The sequence below is a fragment of the Lycorma delicatula genome, chromosome 7 (genome assembly GCF_047948215.1).
Source record: "Lycorma delicatula isolate Av1 chromosome 7, ASM4794821v1, whole genome shotgun sequence".
NCBI lineage: Eukaryota > Metazoa > Arthropoda > Insecta > Hemiptera > Fulgoridae > Lycorma > Lycorma delicatula.
Window position 1 is genome coordinate 119,276,446 of NC_134461.1, and position 18,319 is coordinate 119,294,764.

General features: G+C 27.8%; 1 protein-coding gene across 1 annotated transcript in view; it reads right to left on the minus strand.

Moving 5' to 3' along the window:
- Positions 1-18,319, minus strand: part of Rop (Syntaxin-binding protein Rop) — an 80,547-nt gene that overhangs the window by 33,986 nt on the left and 28,242 nt on the right. Inside the window, exons 5-7 of the mRNA XM_075371240.1 lie at positions 11,114-11,262; positions 7,876-8,091; positions 2,971-3,072 (exon numbers count right to left, since the gene is read on the minus strand). Of these exons, the coding sequence (XP_075227355.1) occupies positions 2,971-3,072; positions 7,876-8,091; positions 11,114-11,262 (467 nt within the window). The remainder of the gene's footprint in view (positions 1-2,970; positions 3,073-7,875; positions 8,092-11,113; positions 11,263-18,319) is intronic.

Here is an 18,319-nt window from a genome sequence, read left to right on the forward strand (position 1 = left end):
CAGGAATGGTTAATCATATCAAGCTTAAATTTTGTGTACTATTAGGGTACCTAGAGGTTTACTTGTATAAAAATAATGAACCTGATCTCCATTTCAAGATTGTGGCCATGTAAACATTTTAGTTGTTAATAACTTTACAACCAGTGGTTTACTTAAATGTTATGTTTTTACAAAAAGTGTCAAGGGATTTATGACAAAAAATAAAATGATAATTTATTTATTCAAATTCGTTCATAAATAACAAAGTTAAAGCAAAAATTTTTGAAGCGAGTCACTCTAGATTAAAAAACAAGTTTTTATTTCCTTTTAATTAAAATTAAATAACTCAACATGATGTCAACTGATATCATAAAAATATTATAATAATAAATGATATTAATATTGAAGAATAATTTGCATTACATGTTTTTCATTTAATGTACAAACACTGATTATTAACATGTTCGTTGTGGCAATGAGAGATGAGCAGCCTTTTAGAGTGCATTACAAGGTCCATATAGTTTCTCTAATTATATTTCACTCCTTGTGTTATGGGATATATTATCCCATAGGGAGCAATGGTCTGGTGTGTAACTTGCTTTGTTACAAGAGACTTTGTGTGCAGCAGTGTTTGTCCATGAAATTATCTACAACCAACATAGTCCTGTAATGCACATCAATTCTGCAGATGTAAAAGTTTGACTATAAATGATTTAGTGAGTAATGTATTTCATTTGAAGGGACTAAACCAGAGTATAAATTATAACGTTGCCAAAAAAGGTGTTGATTTCAATGATCAAATGAGTAACTGCTGCACAGTTTGAAGAAAAGGTATAAAGTGGTGTAAAAGGTATAAAAGTAGTCCTAGAATTAATATTTGGTTCATTATTAACCAATGCATGGGTTTTACACAATAGCCAATGAAAAAAAAATGTTCAATTTAAAATTTTAAGGAAATGATAATCAAACCTCTGGTTGCAGAAACAATTCAAATGCAAAAACCAAGAACTGCCAAGAGAATTCATTCGTTAAAAATCGATCCAGATAAAAAGAAATGCCAAAAATTTAGTGGCTGTTACAAGATTTTAGGCAAACTTTATCAAAGCAAGAAACAGACAACTAAGTCAAAAGGGTTAACACGTGTTGTGATGAATGTGACGGAAAACCGCTTAAGTTTAAATTGCTTCAATATTTCTAATGAGAAAATATATCATGTTAAACGAGCAGTGAACTAAAATTGTGTAGTATTTTTAGTGCAAGATTATTTTGAGGTGAACAGTGAATTTTTCCCAGAGTAATTTAACTATAAAATTATCAATAAGTTTTTGATGAATACTTCAGTTTTGATATTCATTCATTCATTATAAACTTTTAACTAGTTTTAAACATTGGTTTTAATACAAAAAGAAGAATGAAGACAATATGTACAGGAAGTATTTTCCTGTGTCGCACTTGATGGAATACAAATATGAGGTATATGTCGGCCGTAATACACAGAACAGAATCCTTTAAGAAGCATTTTAGCAAATAACTGGTGTGTGGTTATAGTCGAGGTCGCATCGCAGTACCACTCCATATGGGACACATATTACCCGTGCAGCAGCTAATGTGTTAAACTGTTATTGTTTTTCAATTAAAGTTTATTTAAAAACAATAAATTATCGTATCAGATAATAAAACATTAATTTAAGAAACTACAGTAGCTGTTAAAAATGGTGGCTCTCATTCAAAATACAGGCATCCAGGCATTTTTTCATTGACTCTTTCAAAGATGCCAAGTGCCTGACAAACTCTCTCAATCCCATTTAGAACTCTTGTATGCAACTCTTCCATGGTATCCATCGGGTTGTCGTGTTCAAGTGTCTTTAAATGGTCATATAAGAAAAAGACAAGATGATTGAGATCAGGAGACCTTGCAGGCTATACTAATGGGCCTCCTTGACCAATCCATCTGTTTGGATATGCTTCATTTAGGTGTAATCTAATAACCCAACTTGTAATCTAATGAGCTGGAGCCCCATTCAGCATTAACTACATTTTGTTGTGTGCTTAGTTGAAAAATCTTTGAGTAAAGTGGAAGATCAGCCATCAAGAAATTACTGAGCGTTTCAGGTAAAAAAAACCAGACAAATACGTGGTCACCTAGGATAACAGATACGTTTACAGAAAACTGATATTAGAGACAGTTATTTGAAATTGCATGAGGGTTTTCAGCTGACCTCATATGTGTGATGTGAGTGTTCAGAATGGCTGATCTTGTAAATCTGGCTTTATCAGCAAAGAAAATATCATTCAAAAATTTCAGATTAATACATATTCAGATAAGCCATTGACATAACTTTACACGGTGAGTATAATCTTGAGGCAAAATTGCTTATACTCACTGATAGTGTTACACATGGAGTTGTTGCTCATCCAAAATCTTCCTAACTGTTGCATTACTGATACAACACTGAACTCCAAAACCAACTCTCTAGAACTTTTTTCAGGATGATTAGATATTTCGTATAACACAACTTTCTCAAATTCAGGTGTACATATAAAAGTCCTGATTTACCACGTTTTTCATGTTTTCCTGTGTCTCTGAGCTGTCTGTGAATGGATGAAAACACTTGGGAAAGCGACCTGATACAGCCGTCTCACCTCAAGAATGTTGCAACATGTAAGATCATATATTAAATGCAAATCAGCCATTTCTAGGTTAGTATAAATATGATTCACATTACCTGCCATGATGAATATGATGTCATGGTATAAATAATAATAAACTTGTACAGCATAGATAGCCAGTAACCAGTATTCACTTGGTCAATAGCAAAACACATACTGGATATTAGTTTTTATTTACATTTACAACAACAATTTGTTTTAATGCACACACTACTACTAAACTGCAATTAGACTCTATCATCTTAGTTATATTTTAACGTTAAAAAAGCTATTAAAATATACAGGCAGAATAATATAATGAATTGATTATAAAATACTCACTGTGAGACAACAGCAATATGTTGATGTCTAAGCTCAACCCACAGTTCATCATTTTCATCAAGAAGGACTTCTTTTTCTGGAGCTCCTGCAGTTGCTTCATACCTATAAACATTAAAATACCATAACACGTTACAGTAATATTACATAAACTAATTACTGGTTGCTATACTGTAGGTATAAATATAATTTTTGTTATTAAAAAACTCTGATGTAAAATATACAGTTAGCTGTAAAAATTCAAATCATAGCTCAAAGATATTATGTTTATATTTATACTCATTATTTTTACATGATACTGTAATTCAACAGCATGATATGAACACAAACACAGTACAGTATGAATAAAAACTATACATTAATCAAGCAAACCAATTAAACTTAGAATAAAATAAAATCACATTTGCACTGACCACCAGTATAGAATGATATTCTTTCTATACATCATGGCTTAATTTAAAACATTGTGGTTCGATAAATAGATCATATATTAAGTATTCACTTGATTTCATCATGCTAAATGATTTCTATGATACAAATAGAGTTGTACTGTTTCTGAATGACATTAACAGAAGAGTAAACACTGATCAATTTAACAGGTACATATAACATAATGATGTTACGTTATCATATACGTCAATGATACAATTTGTCGCTGCTTTTAGCTTGGGTTAAAGAAAAGTAGGTTTATGTATTGTCCAAAAGTTTTAAGTTAGTATAAATAAATGAAATGAGGACTCAATAACGTAGACGGTTTTATGCTCTTTTAATGGTACGATTACCTTCATTTGTGCGAGTTATTAGTATGAATTGGTGAATTGATCTATGCCAATAATCAGATTGCAAGATAACATGATCTTTAGTACCGGTTAATTATACATATATGTATATTTTGGTATGATAGTTAGAACACTCCTCATGTGCTCCCTTGATTTCATCATTCAAGTAGTTTGTTATAATATTAATGTAGTAGAGGGGTTATAGTGCTTTTGTATCTGTTACCAAATAAAAAGAAAACACTGATTAATTTAACAGGTTGTAATTTGTATGTGAGAATATGGAAATGGAGATTTTGTAACGAATGAAAAATGCCATGTCTGATGCAGGATTTATACCTGGGACTTTCAGATGAAAGACCGAGACGCTACCACTCTGTCACAGAGATTGGCAATTTTGTAGTGTAATGTAACAAAAATCCTTATAACTTTATGAATATATTCTATTAAATAAATAGAATAATACATTATCAAACAAACTTGTTATGCAAAAATAAGATAACTTTATTTATTGATGTGACAATTACGAGACTAGATTTATTGAATGACATAACACAAAACTTTCATTATATTAATAACACTATTTACAGTTTATAAAAATGAAAAAAAAAAGAAGTTATGGAAATATACTGGATAAATAAAGAAGATATAAGCAATACATTTGGTAGCCAGTCTAAGCATATTCTAAAAATGCTTCTGTAGTTGGGAAATATTTTTTAACAAAAGATTTTTTGAAGTTAAATTTCTTTCTTTTTAAAGTTTATTCAGATGTCAAATTTTTTATCTCCAGCAAAAGTTTCTTTAAGTATATTGTTAGAGACCTTTGAACACTAGAACAACTTAAGACTGTATATGAAGGTCATTTTTAAGAAAGGATTGCTTTATCATAAACTGAACACAATTTTCTGTAACTCAAAATCATAATTTTTACAATGAAAACAAGTCATTATCATAATCCCTACTGAAAAGCATTTTCAGCATTTTTGATACTGGGAGACAAACGTGATGATACCCTCATGGATAAATGCATTTTCAGCTCAAAAATTTCTTTCATTTCAAGAGAACATGAAATTCAAATGGCACCAGTGTAGGATACCTCCCACCAAAATCTTTTTTACAGTTTTGCTGTTTTTACCAATATGATAATATGCATTAGGATGGAATAGAATCACCTCCTTTGTGAGTAACTTTTTAAAGGTTTTGCAGTAATTTTCTGAACTGATAGTTTCTCTTCAAGATAGAAAAAAATGCCTTTCCAGTCTCAAAAAATGTAGTTATGCAGACAAGCATCCAAATTTTTCTTTGTCATGCATGTTTGTTCTACTTACATTGAATAGCCATCATAATTCCCATACATTTCCCTCATTCATCACACCTTCTCCATAAGCAACATTTCCACTAGCAGTCAATAAATCTCAGCAGGATGGTTTTTCTATTTAAAAAACCAACCACTGACTGTAACTCATAATAATGGGACTGACGATAGGTATGGTTAATGAGATGCTACTGAAAAGTGTGTGATGTGCTCAAGAGCTTGGAGCAAACTGACAGTATCATAGAGTCAACACATTACCAACTACAGGGTGGTGCATGAAATGATCCAACATTTTATTTTATAAAAAAATAATTATTTGAATTGCAGTACAGAAAAGTAAAATACAACATGTTTACTAAAAACCTGGAGATAATGTTCTGTTTATCACATGTTCAATATGACCACCATCAAAATCTTTTCTTTTAGAAAACCCCAAAGAGAATAATCACAAGGATTCAAATCAAGACTGCTTGGGGTCCACTTCTGTTCACATACACAAAATGATTAGGAAGTGGTTTGAAATGACATTTGCATTAAAAGTTTCATGCAGAAAGTCTTACAATATTACAATACAATATTAGCTGTGTGTGGTATGGCTCCATCCTACGTGAACCACTCATTTTATAATTGAAAACCTTTTGCAGGTATGAGGAACAACATTATTACGCAGCATGTTTAGGTAATGTTCACTGTTAACTGTCTGTTCAAAAAAGAATGGCCCTATTACCCCATGACTTGAGATAGCGACCTGTACCATAATTCTGGAGCGTGAAGCACATGTGGATTTTTAAAAGCCCAAAAACGCATATTTTATTTATTAACAAATCTGTCTAGGTGAAAATGTGCCTCATCTGAAAACCAAACATTGTTCAACAATATGTCTTGGTTCACAGCCCATTCAGTGAATGCCATTCTTTGATGTTTGTTGTCAACCGTTAATTTAGGCAACACTGTTATTTTGTACAGATACAAATGCAAATCTCAACTTTAAAAATCTGCTGCACAGATGCCTAGAAATCCCAACTTGTGGTGCTGCTTTTCTTATTGATTTGCCTGGGCTCCTCAGCAATGCTGCTCTAACAACTTTGACATTCTGTGGAGAACGAATATTGGCTCGTGCTTTCTCTCAAATAGTGAACCATCACTATTACATTCTTTGTAGTTAAACCTACATATTGTTTTAAATGAGAGCAACCACAAAGTTTGAAAATGTGCACGAAACCTTCTTTGTGAAAGCACCACACTTTTCGTTTCATCAAAAAAATAACAGCTTTTACATGCTGTTCAACAGCCAGCTTCCTTTGTCAGTCATTTTGGAATGATACACAAAAAGTGCTCTCAGAAGAAACTAATACTTATGAACTGCTGTCACTTCTGTCAATATAAAACACATTAATAATTATTAACGTAAACAAATATTGCCAAAACAAATGTAGGATCATTTCATACGCCACCCTGTAGGTTACATTCAAGGTGTCAACCTGTATTAATATATGCAAATGATTCATACTTTAATAATAACACATATATGCATGCTATATAATAAACAATTACTAAGAAACAATGAATATAAATAATAAAAACATCTTTGAATCACCTTCGTGAACTGCAATTTGATATTAAACAAAAAACTTTTGCTAATTATATTTGGAAGAAACTCACTATGAGACCCTAAAGAACCTTCTCTATAAAATAAAAATCTGATCATTGAAACCGGTGAATTTGATAATTAATATATGCTTTTAAGATATTATAAAACCTTACAGATGAACAGACACCTTATTATTTTTTCAAATCTGTTAATTAAACTAAATATAGCTTAAAAAAATAATAAACTTAAAATATTATCAAAACTATGAAAAATAACATTAACACATGTCTATATGTGCGCAGAAGATTACAGCCAACTATTTATAATGGACTAGTACATAAAATTCTTTAGAAATATAAAAGTTAGTTAATAAAAATAAATAAATAAATAGCAAATGTAAATGTAAAAAAAGAATGCTATTAGATTTTTTTTTTGATAATTCAGTTATGACTTCCATATTAAAATTTATTTTCCAAAACATGAATGTGCATGAAAATAATTATTATAAAAATAAATGACTTCCACAAGTATTGCCAAAAAACCAATGCATAATTCACTTGTGTTGGTAATGTCAACTAAAGAAATGCAATATTTAGCATGATTAATTAAGATTGGTTATTTTTTTAGACTATTAGGCAGTTATATATAACATATCACTTACTTGCAACAGGTTACTAAGTAAGTAACAGGTCTACAGTTCTACAGATCAGTTAAAGCACTTGTATGTCAAGACTTTTAATACAAGATGTTGTTGTTGATAACTGTCAGGCTAAAATGTAGAATAATAGTTGTCTCGGTGTACATGAATTTATTAAAAAATATTTTTAGTGACATATTTTATACTCATCTGTATGAAAATTTTTTTACTTTGTGTTTTTTGTTTATTTCTTAGTAAATAAAAATTTTTTAATGAAAATTTACTAAATGTCTTTACATATATAAAGATTACATCTTGTAAGGTAAGATGGGATCTTATCTTACAAGATATTACTTTTTTAATATATATTATTTCATATTTAATGGAGAGTAAATAGAAAAAGTGTTAAGAGAAGCCTGATCCTAACTCTGTCTTTGTGTATTTTTAGAATAACAGACTTTAAATGAGATTCTTATCTAGCATCAGAACAGTTGTTTTTACCACATTTCAAATTTGTTAGTTTTTTTAAACATAAAAAAATATCCATATGAAATATTTATATTTGAATATAAAATTAACCAATATTTACTTGTAAACATCATTTTCAATCGGAAGCAGATCATATCCCATAGCTTGAAGAGTTAGTTCATGTAACAAAGGAGAAACACAATCAAATCCACGATCAAGAATAAGTAATTGTGATCGAGCCTTTTCAGGGCCTTCTCCCATAGTCGGTTCATCTGCTTTATATGCATCTAGCTTTTGTTGTACTATCTGGGCAAGTTCTACATTCCTGTCAAAATCACTGTTAAAAAAACACATAAATTAGTCAATGTTAAAAAGAAAGAACATAAATAATAGGTTTACTGACTAAACAAACATAATATTTGAAAAACAATGAAGTTTTATTAAAAAAAAATCTCCATAAATTAAAAACTGTTTTTCATACATTTTATAATTATTTTACTTAAATATTATTGTAAGAAATATATTTTAATACAAATACTTTAAATTTACAATAAACTTATCAAACACAGTGTAGCTATAAATATTTTATTATATTATAAAACTGCATTAAAATGAATAAGAAGTAAAAATTAGATACTACATTTATAACAAATATTAGCTCCTACAAGTTGTGTACTACAAGGCACATTCTAATGCTATCTTAACCTCTATTAGAAAATATTCTTATAATTCATAAAAAAAATCAGATATTACAAAATAAAAAAATAAATCATCAGATTTCAGATTGTGCATATATTTTGTTAGAGTTGAGGTACGATATACTATGGGAAGCTTGATAAAGTTTTAAATGGGAATTTTGGCATTATAATGAGAGGAAAGTTAAAAAAACCCATGAACATTATTAATTTTTTGTTGTTTTTAAGATATAGTAATTACAAGAGTTGTAAATGTGAGATACTAGATATTATTTACATTATTATTAAAGCAGTAATTATAACCACATGTTACATTCACAAACTGAGAAATTTGTAGTAAAACTTCATAAGGTGAAGAAATTTCACATTTAATATTATACACCAATTTTACAAAGTTACAATCAACTTTTTCTTTTATCACAGTAATCAATTTTGTGTATGTTTCTTCTGAATTATAATTCTTCTTAAGAATTAATTAAATATATATTAATATAATATACCATTGGAAATGAGGGATACCAGAGCTTGCTGGCATGTTTAAAAAAAGGGTCATTACTTGGAGTTTAAGAAAACCTTAATATACAGTATTTGTAAGGTTTCTGTAAGTGGATCGGTATGTCTCAACTTCACCATATGGAATGAAGATTTTAAAATGTTTACAGGATACTCTCTTTGAATTTATAAAAAATTCAAATTAATATCCATTTAAATATTATTGAATATTGTTTAGTATAGCAGAGTAATTTATTGACGTTATCATAATGTATACTAATGAAGCAATGTGATTTTGTACATTACATACAAAGTAAAAAAGTTATAGTGAGTAAATCTGAATTGCAATCTCTTGCATATTGTCGAATGTTCGTAGTTCGACAAGGATATTGAGAGATGGCATACATAAAAACTCTTACAAATACAATTTATTTACTCTTAAATAAAATACTGTATAAAATAAGTCAATTATAAATTGCAAAATACAATTCTGATTTTTCTATCAACTTTACAATAGCTAATAAAAATTAAAAGCAATTATATTACATTGTTATTGTAAGATATTGTAAGATAATTACAAAATCAACAATTCACTTTATATAAGAATTATTCACTTTTAATGTTTACAAAAGGAAACTAGCTTGAACTTTGTCCTCAAATAAACAACAAACTAACAAAACAGCTTCTTGTACATAACAGCCAACAGCAGCACAATCCCAAAACAGAATATTTATGACACACTCTTTGCTCTTTTGTTACCACCACACAGTCACACCGAATGCTTCTGACACTAACCTATCTGAAGTTAATTGGTCCTCAAAGTATTTAACCTTTGAGCCTAGGGCTTGACCTGTAGTAATAGCAGCTATTTTGTTCATTCAAGCATATTGATTTAAATTGTCTGAACCTTCCACAGTTTTCTACAAATTCTTTCTAGAAAGAATCTCATTGTTGTTTCTTCTGGATTTTTTTTCAATCTGTTTGTTGCTTTCCATTCTTTATTTTCTCTTTCTTTCTTATTCTGGAAGCTCCTTTACAATATATTTGTAATCATTCATGTACTTCTTATTTTTACTTTTCAGTTGTTAATATGTGTTTAGGATGCTTAGCTCCCTGAATAAGTTTAGTGTAGATCTACAAATGTGGACCATTATACTCCAGCATAGGCCTTAAGAGTCCATAAAATGGATTAAATTCTTAAATTTTAATACAATATTATATGCTATTTTTTTCTGGAGTATAAATCTTTCTGAATTGTATTGTAAACTAACAGAATAATAACAAAAAGAAAAAACTATAAATATTTTTTACTAGGTTAATAGTTATTAAAAAACAATGTTAAGAATAATAAGTCATCTTCCCTAACAATTTCTAATATAACTGGTGAATATGAAGATGCCCTAATTTATAAAGAAATTGTGATATGCCAAATAATTATAGAAGAGATAATCTTTACCAAGCTGAAATTCAGCAAGAAATTTTGAATAGTGTAAAAAAACCTCTTTACACTTTTCATACTTATGAAAAATATATAATATAGTTACAAGAGTTTTTTGAAATGGCTGAAACAACAATCATCTTTACACCTGCTCATATTCAACAGCTTTTCGCCTGAAGACTATTTTTCTGTTCTTAAAAATGAGAACATCAACAAGAAAATATATTATGATAAAGTAAACTGATTTCTGCCAACCAAAAGTAATTATTATTGATGAATAAAAATTACATTAATAATTTTTTTATTTAGACTTGAATCCTAATTTACTGGATTTTGTCTTTTTAAAATCTAAGAAATTACACTTTCAAAACTAATATTGATAAAACTAAAAATCTAGTTGTATTTACATTAACAGCTATTCAAAGGCAATAAATAAATATATATGTGTGTGTGTGTTTGTTATGTAACAAAATTGAAAGCTTGTAAGTGAAACAACATTAGAAACCAATCACTTCTGAAAATGTAACACATTCTCAAGAACAACCATCCCACTTCAAATATGAAAAGTGGGAAGAGGTTTCTTGCTGTCACCTCAAAGAGCCAAATATCCTATAGAATATTGACAGTTTTCTACAAACGACTGTAATCTAAGTCTAACAATACATTTTTTTTTTTTAAGTTTCCATCTACTATACTTAAACAATTTGTATGAAAGTAAATGAATGGAGACTCACTAGCGATATCTGACAGATGGATATTCACCCAAAGTAGCACACAATGTAGCGATTTGTTCTGCTATTCGTTCCATATTAGCAGTTCTGCTGGATAAAAATGTTGGATTATAAAAGCACTGAAATGTTTCGGGAGAATCCAATGAGAAAACCTGAAAACACAGAACAATATAACATATTCTGTTGGACATGAATTAGTAAATGTAAATGTCAATTAAAACCAATGAATAATACATTATTTTGCTGAACGAATAGATTATTTTTCTTAATAACTGCAGCCAAAAGAAATGGCTCTATTAGTAAAATTGAAGAAAAAAATTAATAAACCTGTATTTAAACTGTAATAAGACTGTTCATGTCATATTTAAATCTTGTTATATGCTTATTTTAATTTTTATGATGATGAAGGATAACCTTAAAAAAAAAAAGATAAAAGACAAAGCTAAATAATAGACAGCAGCTATAATTCAAAATAAAGGTGATCAGATAATCATCTTTTAAATATAAATTTAATTTAAAGCAGCGGAATGCAATTCTATACTTTTCATTAATAAATTAATTTTATAAAGTGTTTGATACAAATAAAACATTTTAGTATGTTAAAGATAATAAGTTGTGGGAAATTTATTTTTTGAAGGTTGAACACAGACGAATTATACTGAGAATAGGGATTTTCGCAATCTTTAAGGACGACACCTTAAGAAATATTTAACCATAATTTTACAAAATTCTGGTTTTAATTTCTTCAATATTAGAAATCATGTGAGAGTACAGTTAGTTTTTTCCAAGTAATCCCATAAATGAAAAGTCACTTAACAATAAATCAAAAACCACAGAATTTCACTATTTTTGATGAGTTTGAGCTCAAAAGCTGACAGCAACCATCTATAGTAGTTAAAACCTTTTTTTCAGAAAAGAAAAAACATAATGAATAATGTTTTGGTAAAAGCAGCTTCAGAGACAAACAAATGCCAAACCTCTACAATGTTCCATTTAAATGGGATGAGTGACAAAGCCAAGATATTCTATTTTTCCATTGGAATCACAGAGCTAAAAGCAAAACTTTTAAAATGTTTTATTTCTATTGGGCACAATATATTTGAAAATTACAAACTTAAAATAAAAGCAACTTCACATTTAAATCAAGAAGGAGCTGACATTAAATAGGAAAATAAAATGTACAAAGTTGAAACTTGATAAAATGTCACTAGAATATCTATGGCTAATAATAATAATAATAAATACTTTGAAGGCATAATTCTTCAGAAGGAGAAAACATATACCAGCATTCATACAAGAATAGGATAAAGTGAACTGAATAAACTGCAAAAATATCACATACACCAGTCAAGATTCTAAGCTTCTATCAAAGTAAAATTGATCAAATAACTGAAGAATAAAGTTTTAAAAATAAGACAGAAAAGAATAAAAGAGAAAAAATACAAAGCAGCTGATTTTATCACAGTAAAGAATTTCATTGCGTGAAAAGAACTGTCATGTTTAAGTTAATGTCTGAAACAGTTTAGAAAAGATTACTATAAAATACAAAAAAAATGATTAATAGCTGAAAGACAATAAAGTTTACTTTAAATTTGATTCTAGGATTAAGTGCTGCTAATAATGCTCTGGTCTAATCTGTTTACAACATGAAATTAGTACAACAGAGAATAAAACTCAACTCAAATGAAATGGAATAACCAGAAAATTTGTTTAAAATGTTGATAGCAAATTTAAATTTATCTACCACAGTCACACATACACTCATCAAATTAGCAATGGGGAAGGTTGGAAGGTTTTCAATTTCACCATTTTAATTCTGAAAAGGAAGTGGTTAGTAAAAAAAAATTATTCCTTCACTGGGTAAATTACCATATTGCCCAAAATTTAATTAAAATGTTATTACATAATAAAGGGTAGGAAAAAACATGTAATGACTTAAATCAAAGGCCATCAACAATGAAAAATACAAAACAGATTAAAAAAAAACTCTCATCTCCTTTTGTAAAAGCAAATAATTTTTTTATATCTGGGAAAATAATAACTTACCTAATAGATACAAATTATCTAATGTGCAGCAATGTTCTGTCTTTACCTGAAATCATTATTTGTTAGACAAAAATGTTTTTTCAGTAAATTTATTTAAAAAGCATAGAAAATCTATAAATGTTTTATTAATAAAATATCAGTAATTAACTTCACACTCATAATAAAACAGTTAATTACCCTTCTGAAGCAAAATTGCCTAGCATGATATGAAAGTATAAATATTTATACACAGTGATCCACATGACACAAAAATATTTAAATAATTTTATAAAACAGAAGCAAATCAAAGGCGCTTTAACAAATAGCTTGATAGACAACACGAGCAATTTTATTTTAATGACAAACCTGTATGGCAAATTTTATATCTTGTTTTACATACTGTTGCAAAGTTTATATACAAGAGTTTAGTGGTATTACAGGTTTATAATTAAATGCATCTAATATCGAACTTCTATAGTCATACAATTAAAAAATTAGTAATCAAGGGACATGATGAGAGTTTAATTCAAACTATATTAACTTTAATAGTTTAAAAAGGAAATTATTTCACTGAAGTCATAAATTTGAAACCAGAAAATAATTTTCCAATGTGGTAAATTAAAGAATTTTTAGAAATGAAGGCCAAAAAGCTGTCACTAAACATCTGAAAAAGCAAGGATTTCTGCAAGATCCAATAGAAAACAAGTAACAAATACGAAAATTGTTTAAATTAAAATTGTGAATATATAAAAATATACCAAATAAATATTCTTTAATCACTACATTTTTTTATTTGTTATGGCCAACATACTTTTACTTCATGAATGACAGTGAAAACATAAATTTAAAAAAAAATTAAGTTTAAGGAAACAAACATTTTACTGAACATGCTATTTCACGGCTTTTAGCAGGCTGATTTTAATTATTCTTAAGGCAATATAATTTGAAATATAAAATAAACTGCCATTAGTCCTTTCTTTATTTTGGAAAAGAAACAGTTTAACTCATCAAAATTGAGGTATGTCTGAAACAACTCTTCTACCTTTTGACAATTCATAACAAGTAGTTTCTGATAGTCATATATTTTTTTAGAAGAGAAATAAAATTGTTATTTTGAAGCCAGTATTTTTCCAATATAAATAGGCCAAATTTTTTGAGTGAAATTTTGCATAAGGGAGTAAGAATGTATTTATATTTATTTCCTCCATTCAAATAAGATACCTCAGAAGAAAAATTGTACCAAGAATAAAAAATGGTCTGTTCCTATCCTTCTCATTATTTTTCAAATTCAATAAATCAACAAAGAGTATCAAAATTTCTATTTTGCAAAACATCTGTTTACTTTTTATTAAAAATTATAATTAACTACAATCACTGTTCATTGTTCATACTCTTCCCAATCAATTATTATCTTTAGTAATTAATTGCAGTGCTTGTCAATTCTCGAAAATGTTTCCTTGCATAAAGTCTGTTATAATGAATTATTGCTACACAGCTCATTTTATTTAACTGTCTTCTTAACTCTAAACACACTTCACTCCATCATTTCATACTAACAGATTACTAACAGATCAACTCATGAGCTTAACTGAAAGAGGTCTACATTTTAATTTGTGGCTGGATCAAGTACTTCATGATACCATTTCATTCAGATACCACATGATACTGAGGTCCTACTTGACTGCTTACAATAGGAATTAATACTCTGAACCTTTAATAATTAACAAAGTAATCAACACAATGCAGCATTAATCAGAGATGTAAATATACATCATATTTAGCTTTGTCTGTATCATAACAAATCAAAGTACTTTCTGAAGTATTAATGTTTTTTACTTCCTTGTACAAAGTAAAGGAAGTATTGTGATCGCGAAAAATTTTGGTTTTCAGTTTTCAACAAAAATATCCATTTTGATCATCCATGAATCCATTTTGACTAGTTTTGGTGTGATGTCTGTACATACGTATATAAATATCTCGCATAACTCAAAAATGATTAGCTGTAGGATGTTGAAATTTTAGATTTAGGACTGTTGTAACATCTAGTTGTGCACCTCCCCTTCTGATTGCAATCAACTTGACCAAAAATGCCCAAAATAAAAAAAAAATTGGATTTTGGACTTCTTCTTAACTGTAGTAATAAGCCCTCATTGAGAGCTTTTCATCAATATATCATAAGTGGTACTTATTTTTACTGGTTCCAGAGGTATAAGAAAATAAAATTTTAATTAATGAAATATTTTGATCTTACAAGGGGACGGCACCATTGGTTCAAATTTGACTTCATTTCTTTTTTTTTAATCTAAATATATAGATTTATTAATAATTATTAACCTGTGATTGTAAAACAGTTTTACAATAAATAATAATTCAATAATAACCATAAAAAAATGATCACAAGTTATTAGTGAAATAAATGTGTATATATAATTTAATAGGCATACAAGAAAGTCATGTGGTGTCCACATCAGATTTTTTGTTTTAATGAAGTTAAAAATAATTAGTGTAATTATGATATTAATTTTTTATAACATAAAACACTTAATAAAAATAAATAATAATAGTCACAAATTATTAAATAATTAATAAAAAAAAGCCAGTGGATGATATTGTGTGTGTGAGGCATGATTGCTTGGTGGGGACATTGTGTCAGGAAATTCACTGGATTCAGATGTGTGTTGTGAGCAAGAAAATCATTCAAGGCATTTTTTTTATTGTGTTAAATGTTCAATTTTATTTCTTTGGTGTAATCAAATCATGGAGTAACGACAGAAAATAAATATTTTTCTTACTTATCATATCAATATAGTAATTTAATATTTTAATTTGTTTTTATTATTACAAATGATACGTCCACTCAAATCAGCAGCCAACCTGTAATAATATTCACCAGCCAGTATAAACTAATGTGGAACTCTTTTCTTCAGAAGATAAGCTATGCATGTGATATTTAGAAATAACATTAATATTTGTATGTTGTGTATAAAATCGAAGACAAAAAATGAATTATATCATTAAAAAAATCAACCTTCTACTAATTTTAATGAAATAGAAAAAAGAAATTAAAAATCTATAAATTGCTGGACCAAGTAAAACACCAACAATGATGTATTAATCAGATCTTTCACTTTAGATCTTTGCTTAAACCCTAACTCCAATCTTACTCCTTTCTTGTCAAACCACAAAATAAATAATTTTTATTACAGATTACTTCAAAAGAAAGAAAAAAAAACTGCCATATTCCTACATTTTTATTATATATAAAAATTCTACTAATGAGCAAAATGCAGAATAAAGGTCTAGCCAAGAAAGGAAATGATCATACAGTGAAGTAACAAACATAGACTGGATACAATTAATTTATTTTATTTTTTATAACTAAAAACATCTAATATAAATAACATAAACAAGTAAATCGAAATATAATAATAATGTATAATGCAATTATAAAGTATATAATACATTTTAAATAAAAATAATTACCAGTTCTTATCAAAAGTAACATAAAACCACAGAAATTACAAAAAGGCAATTAACTAAACACATTTTTAACAAAAAAAAAATACAAAAGCGCAAATACACAAACAGTGAATCATTCTACAAAATTACTTCAGTAATACAGAAAAGTGAAATGGCATGCAAAAAACAAATTAAGAGAAAAGATAGAACATACAAGAAGTAACCAACCTGACACTCATAAGGCAAGAAAGCAATGTTGATTTCTTTCAATGTTTTTATCTTTTTTGCAGCGCATGACTTGCAAAGTTCATTAAACAACTCCTCCTGGCATACTAGCAAACATAATTTTGATTTTATAAGAAAAAATTGACATGTAATTTGATAATAATTGTGATGAAAATTTTTAATGATAATGGATGGTTATAGGAATGTTAGGAAAACTGTAAATCAATCAGATTACTCAGTCACGTACAATATTAGTTCTTATAAATGCCAGTACACTATGGCTGTAAGTTTAAGCATTTAGCAAAACATTTAAACTATGCAACATTAAATAAAATAAAAGTAACATGGCAAATAAAATACATAAAAATAAAATGAAGAAACCCAACAAAATTAAAATTATTTGTTAAAAATTATTATAAATGAAGGAACTTAAAAAATTATTAAATATAAATTAAATACCTTAGAAAACAACATAAAAACTTAAAAGAAAATAATTTTAATGTTTCTTTAAGATTTTAGCTATCAGAATGAACATAATTATTAGAGAAATTCTTTGAACATGAGAAATAAATATTTTTCAAAAGTTATACCAATAAATATTAGTTGCAAAAGATTAAAATTATTAAGTATTTAGAATTTACAATCCAAATCAGTATAACAGTTAACAATCAAAATATTACAGATCTGTATGATAGGCAGTATAGTTTTTGTTCAAATGGTAATAAGTTATTGGTTGGATTCTTGTCTATTACTCTAGATTGTTATAAAGGCTGTAAACTATGTGCAGTGGCCAACTTCTAGATTTCTTTACATTTTTTAAATAAAACTTTTTTTTATCTATTTATTTTTAGATTTTTAAACAATGATGTAAATAAAATGTGATTTATTATTTAAATCTCTGAAAATATATACTTCTCTTGTAAGTAAAGTACTTGTTTTATTTCCAGTTTTTTCAATCAATTCAAAAAACGAATTTTACAAATAAAAAATATCCACTAATTCCTTACTTTGCAAGAAAAATGAATTTTAATTTGGCTGCTATTTACAGCATTCTGGTTTTATGCAAATATTAATCTGATTTACAATATTTATTAGGTTAAAAATAATTTTGTGCATGTTATAAGAAAATTATTAACTTCTATTAGAGAAAATTCTCCAATTTAAGAAAACTTTTGTGCTCTAGTGCTTGCTGACCAAGAAAACCATTAAGAAAACATCCCTAGGTATAAAGAAATTGAGAGTAATTTATTTATATGAAAATCTTATTTCTTAAGATAAAAACAAAAGCTATATTCTCACTGAACCAAACAGTTCACTTCAGACTTATCTTTAACAAAACTCAGAAAACTCTGTATACTATAATAAAATTACTGTACATTGAGTATTACTGTACATTATATTTAATTATAAAGTATACAGTAATAAAATTTTTCATAATTAAAACAATAATGGTGGGACACTGGAGATTTCTGGAATGAGAAAGAATCTTTTATATAAAAA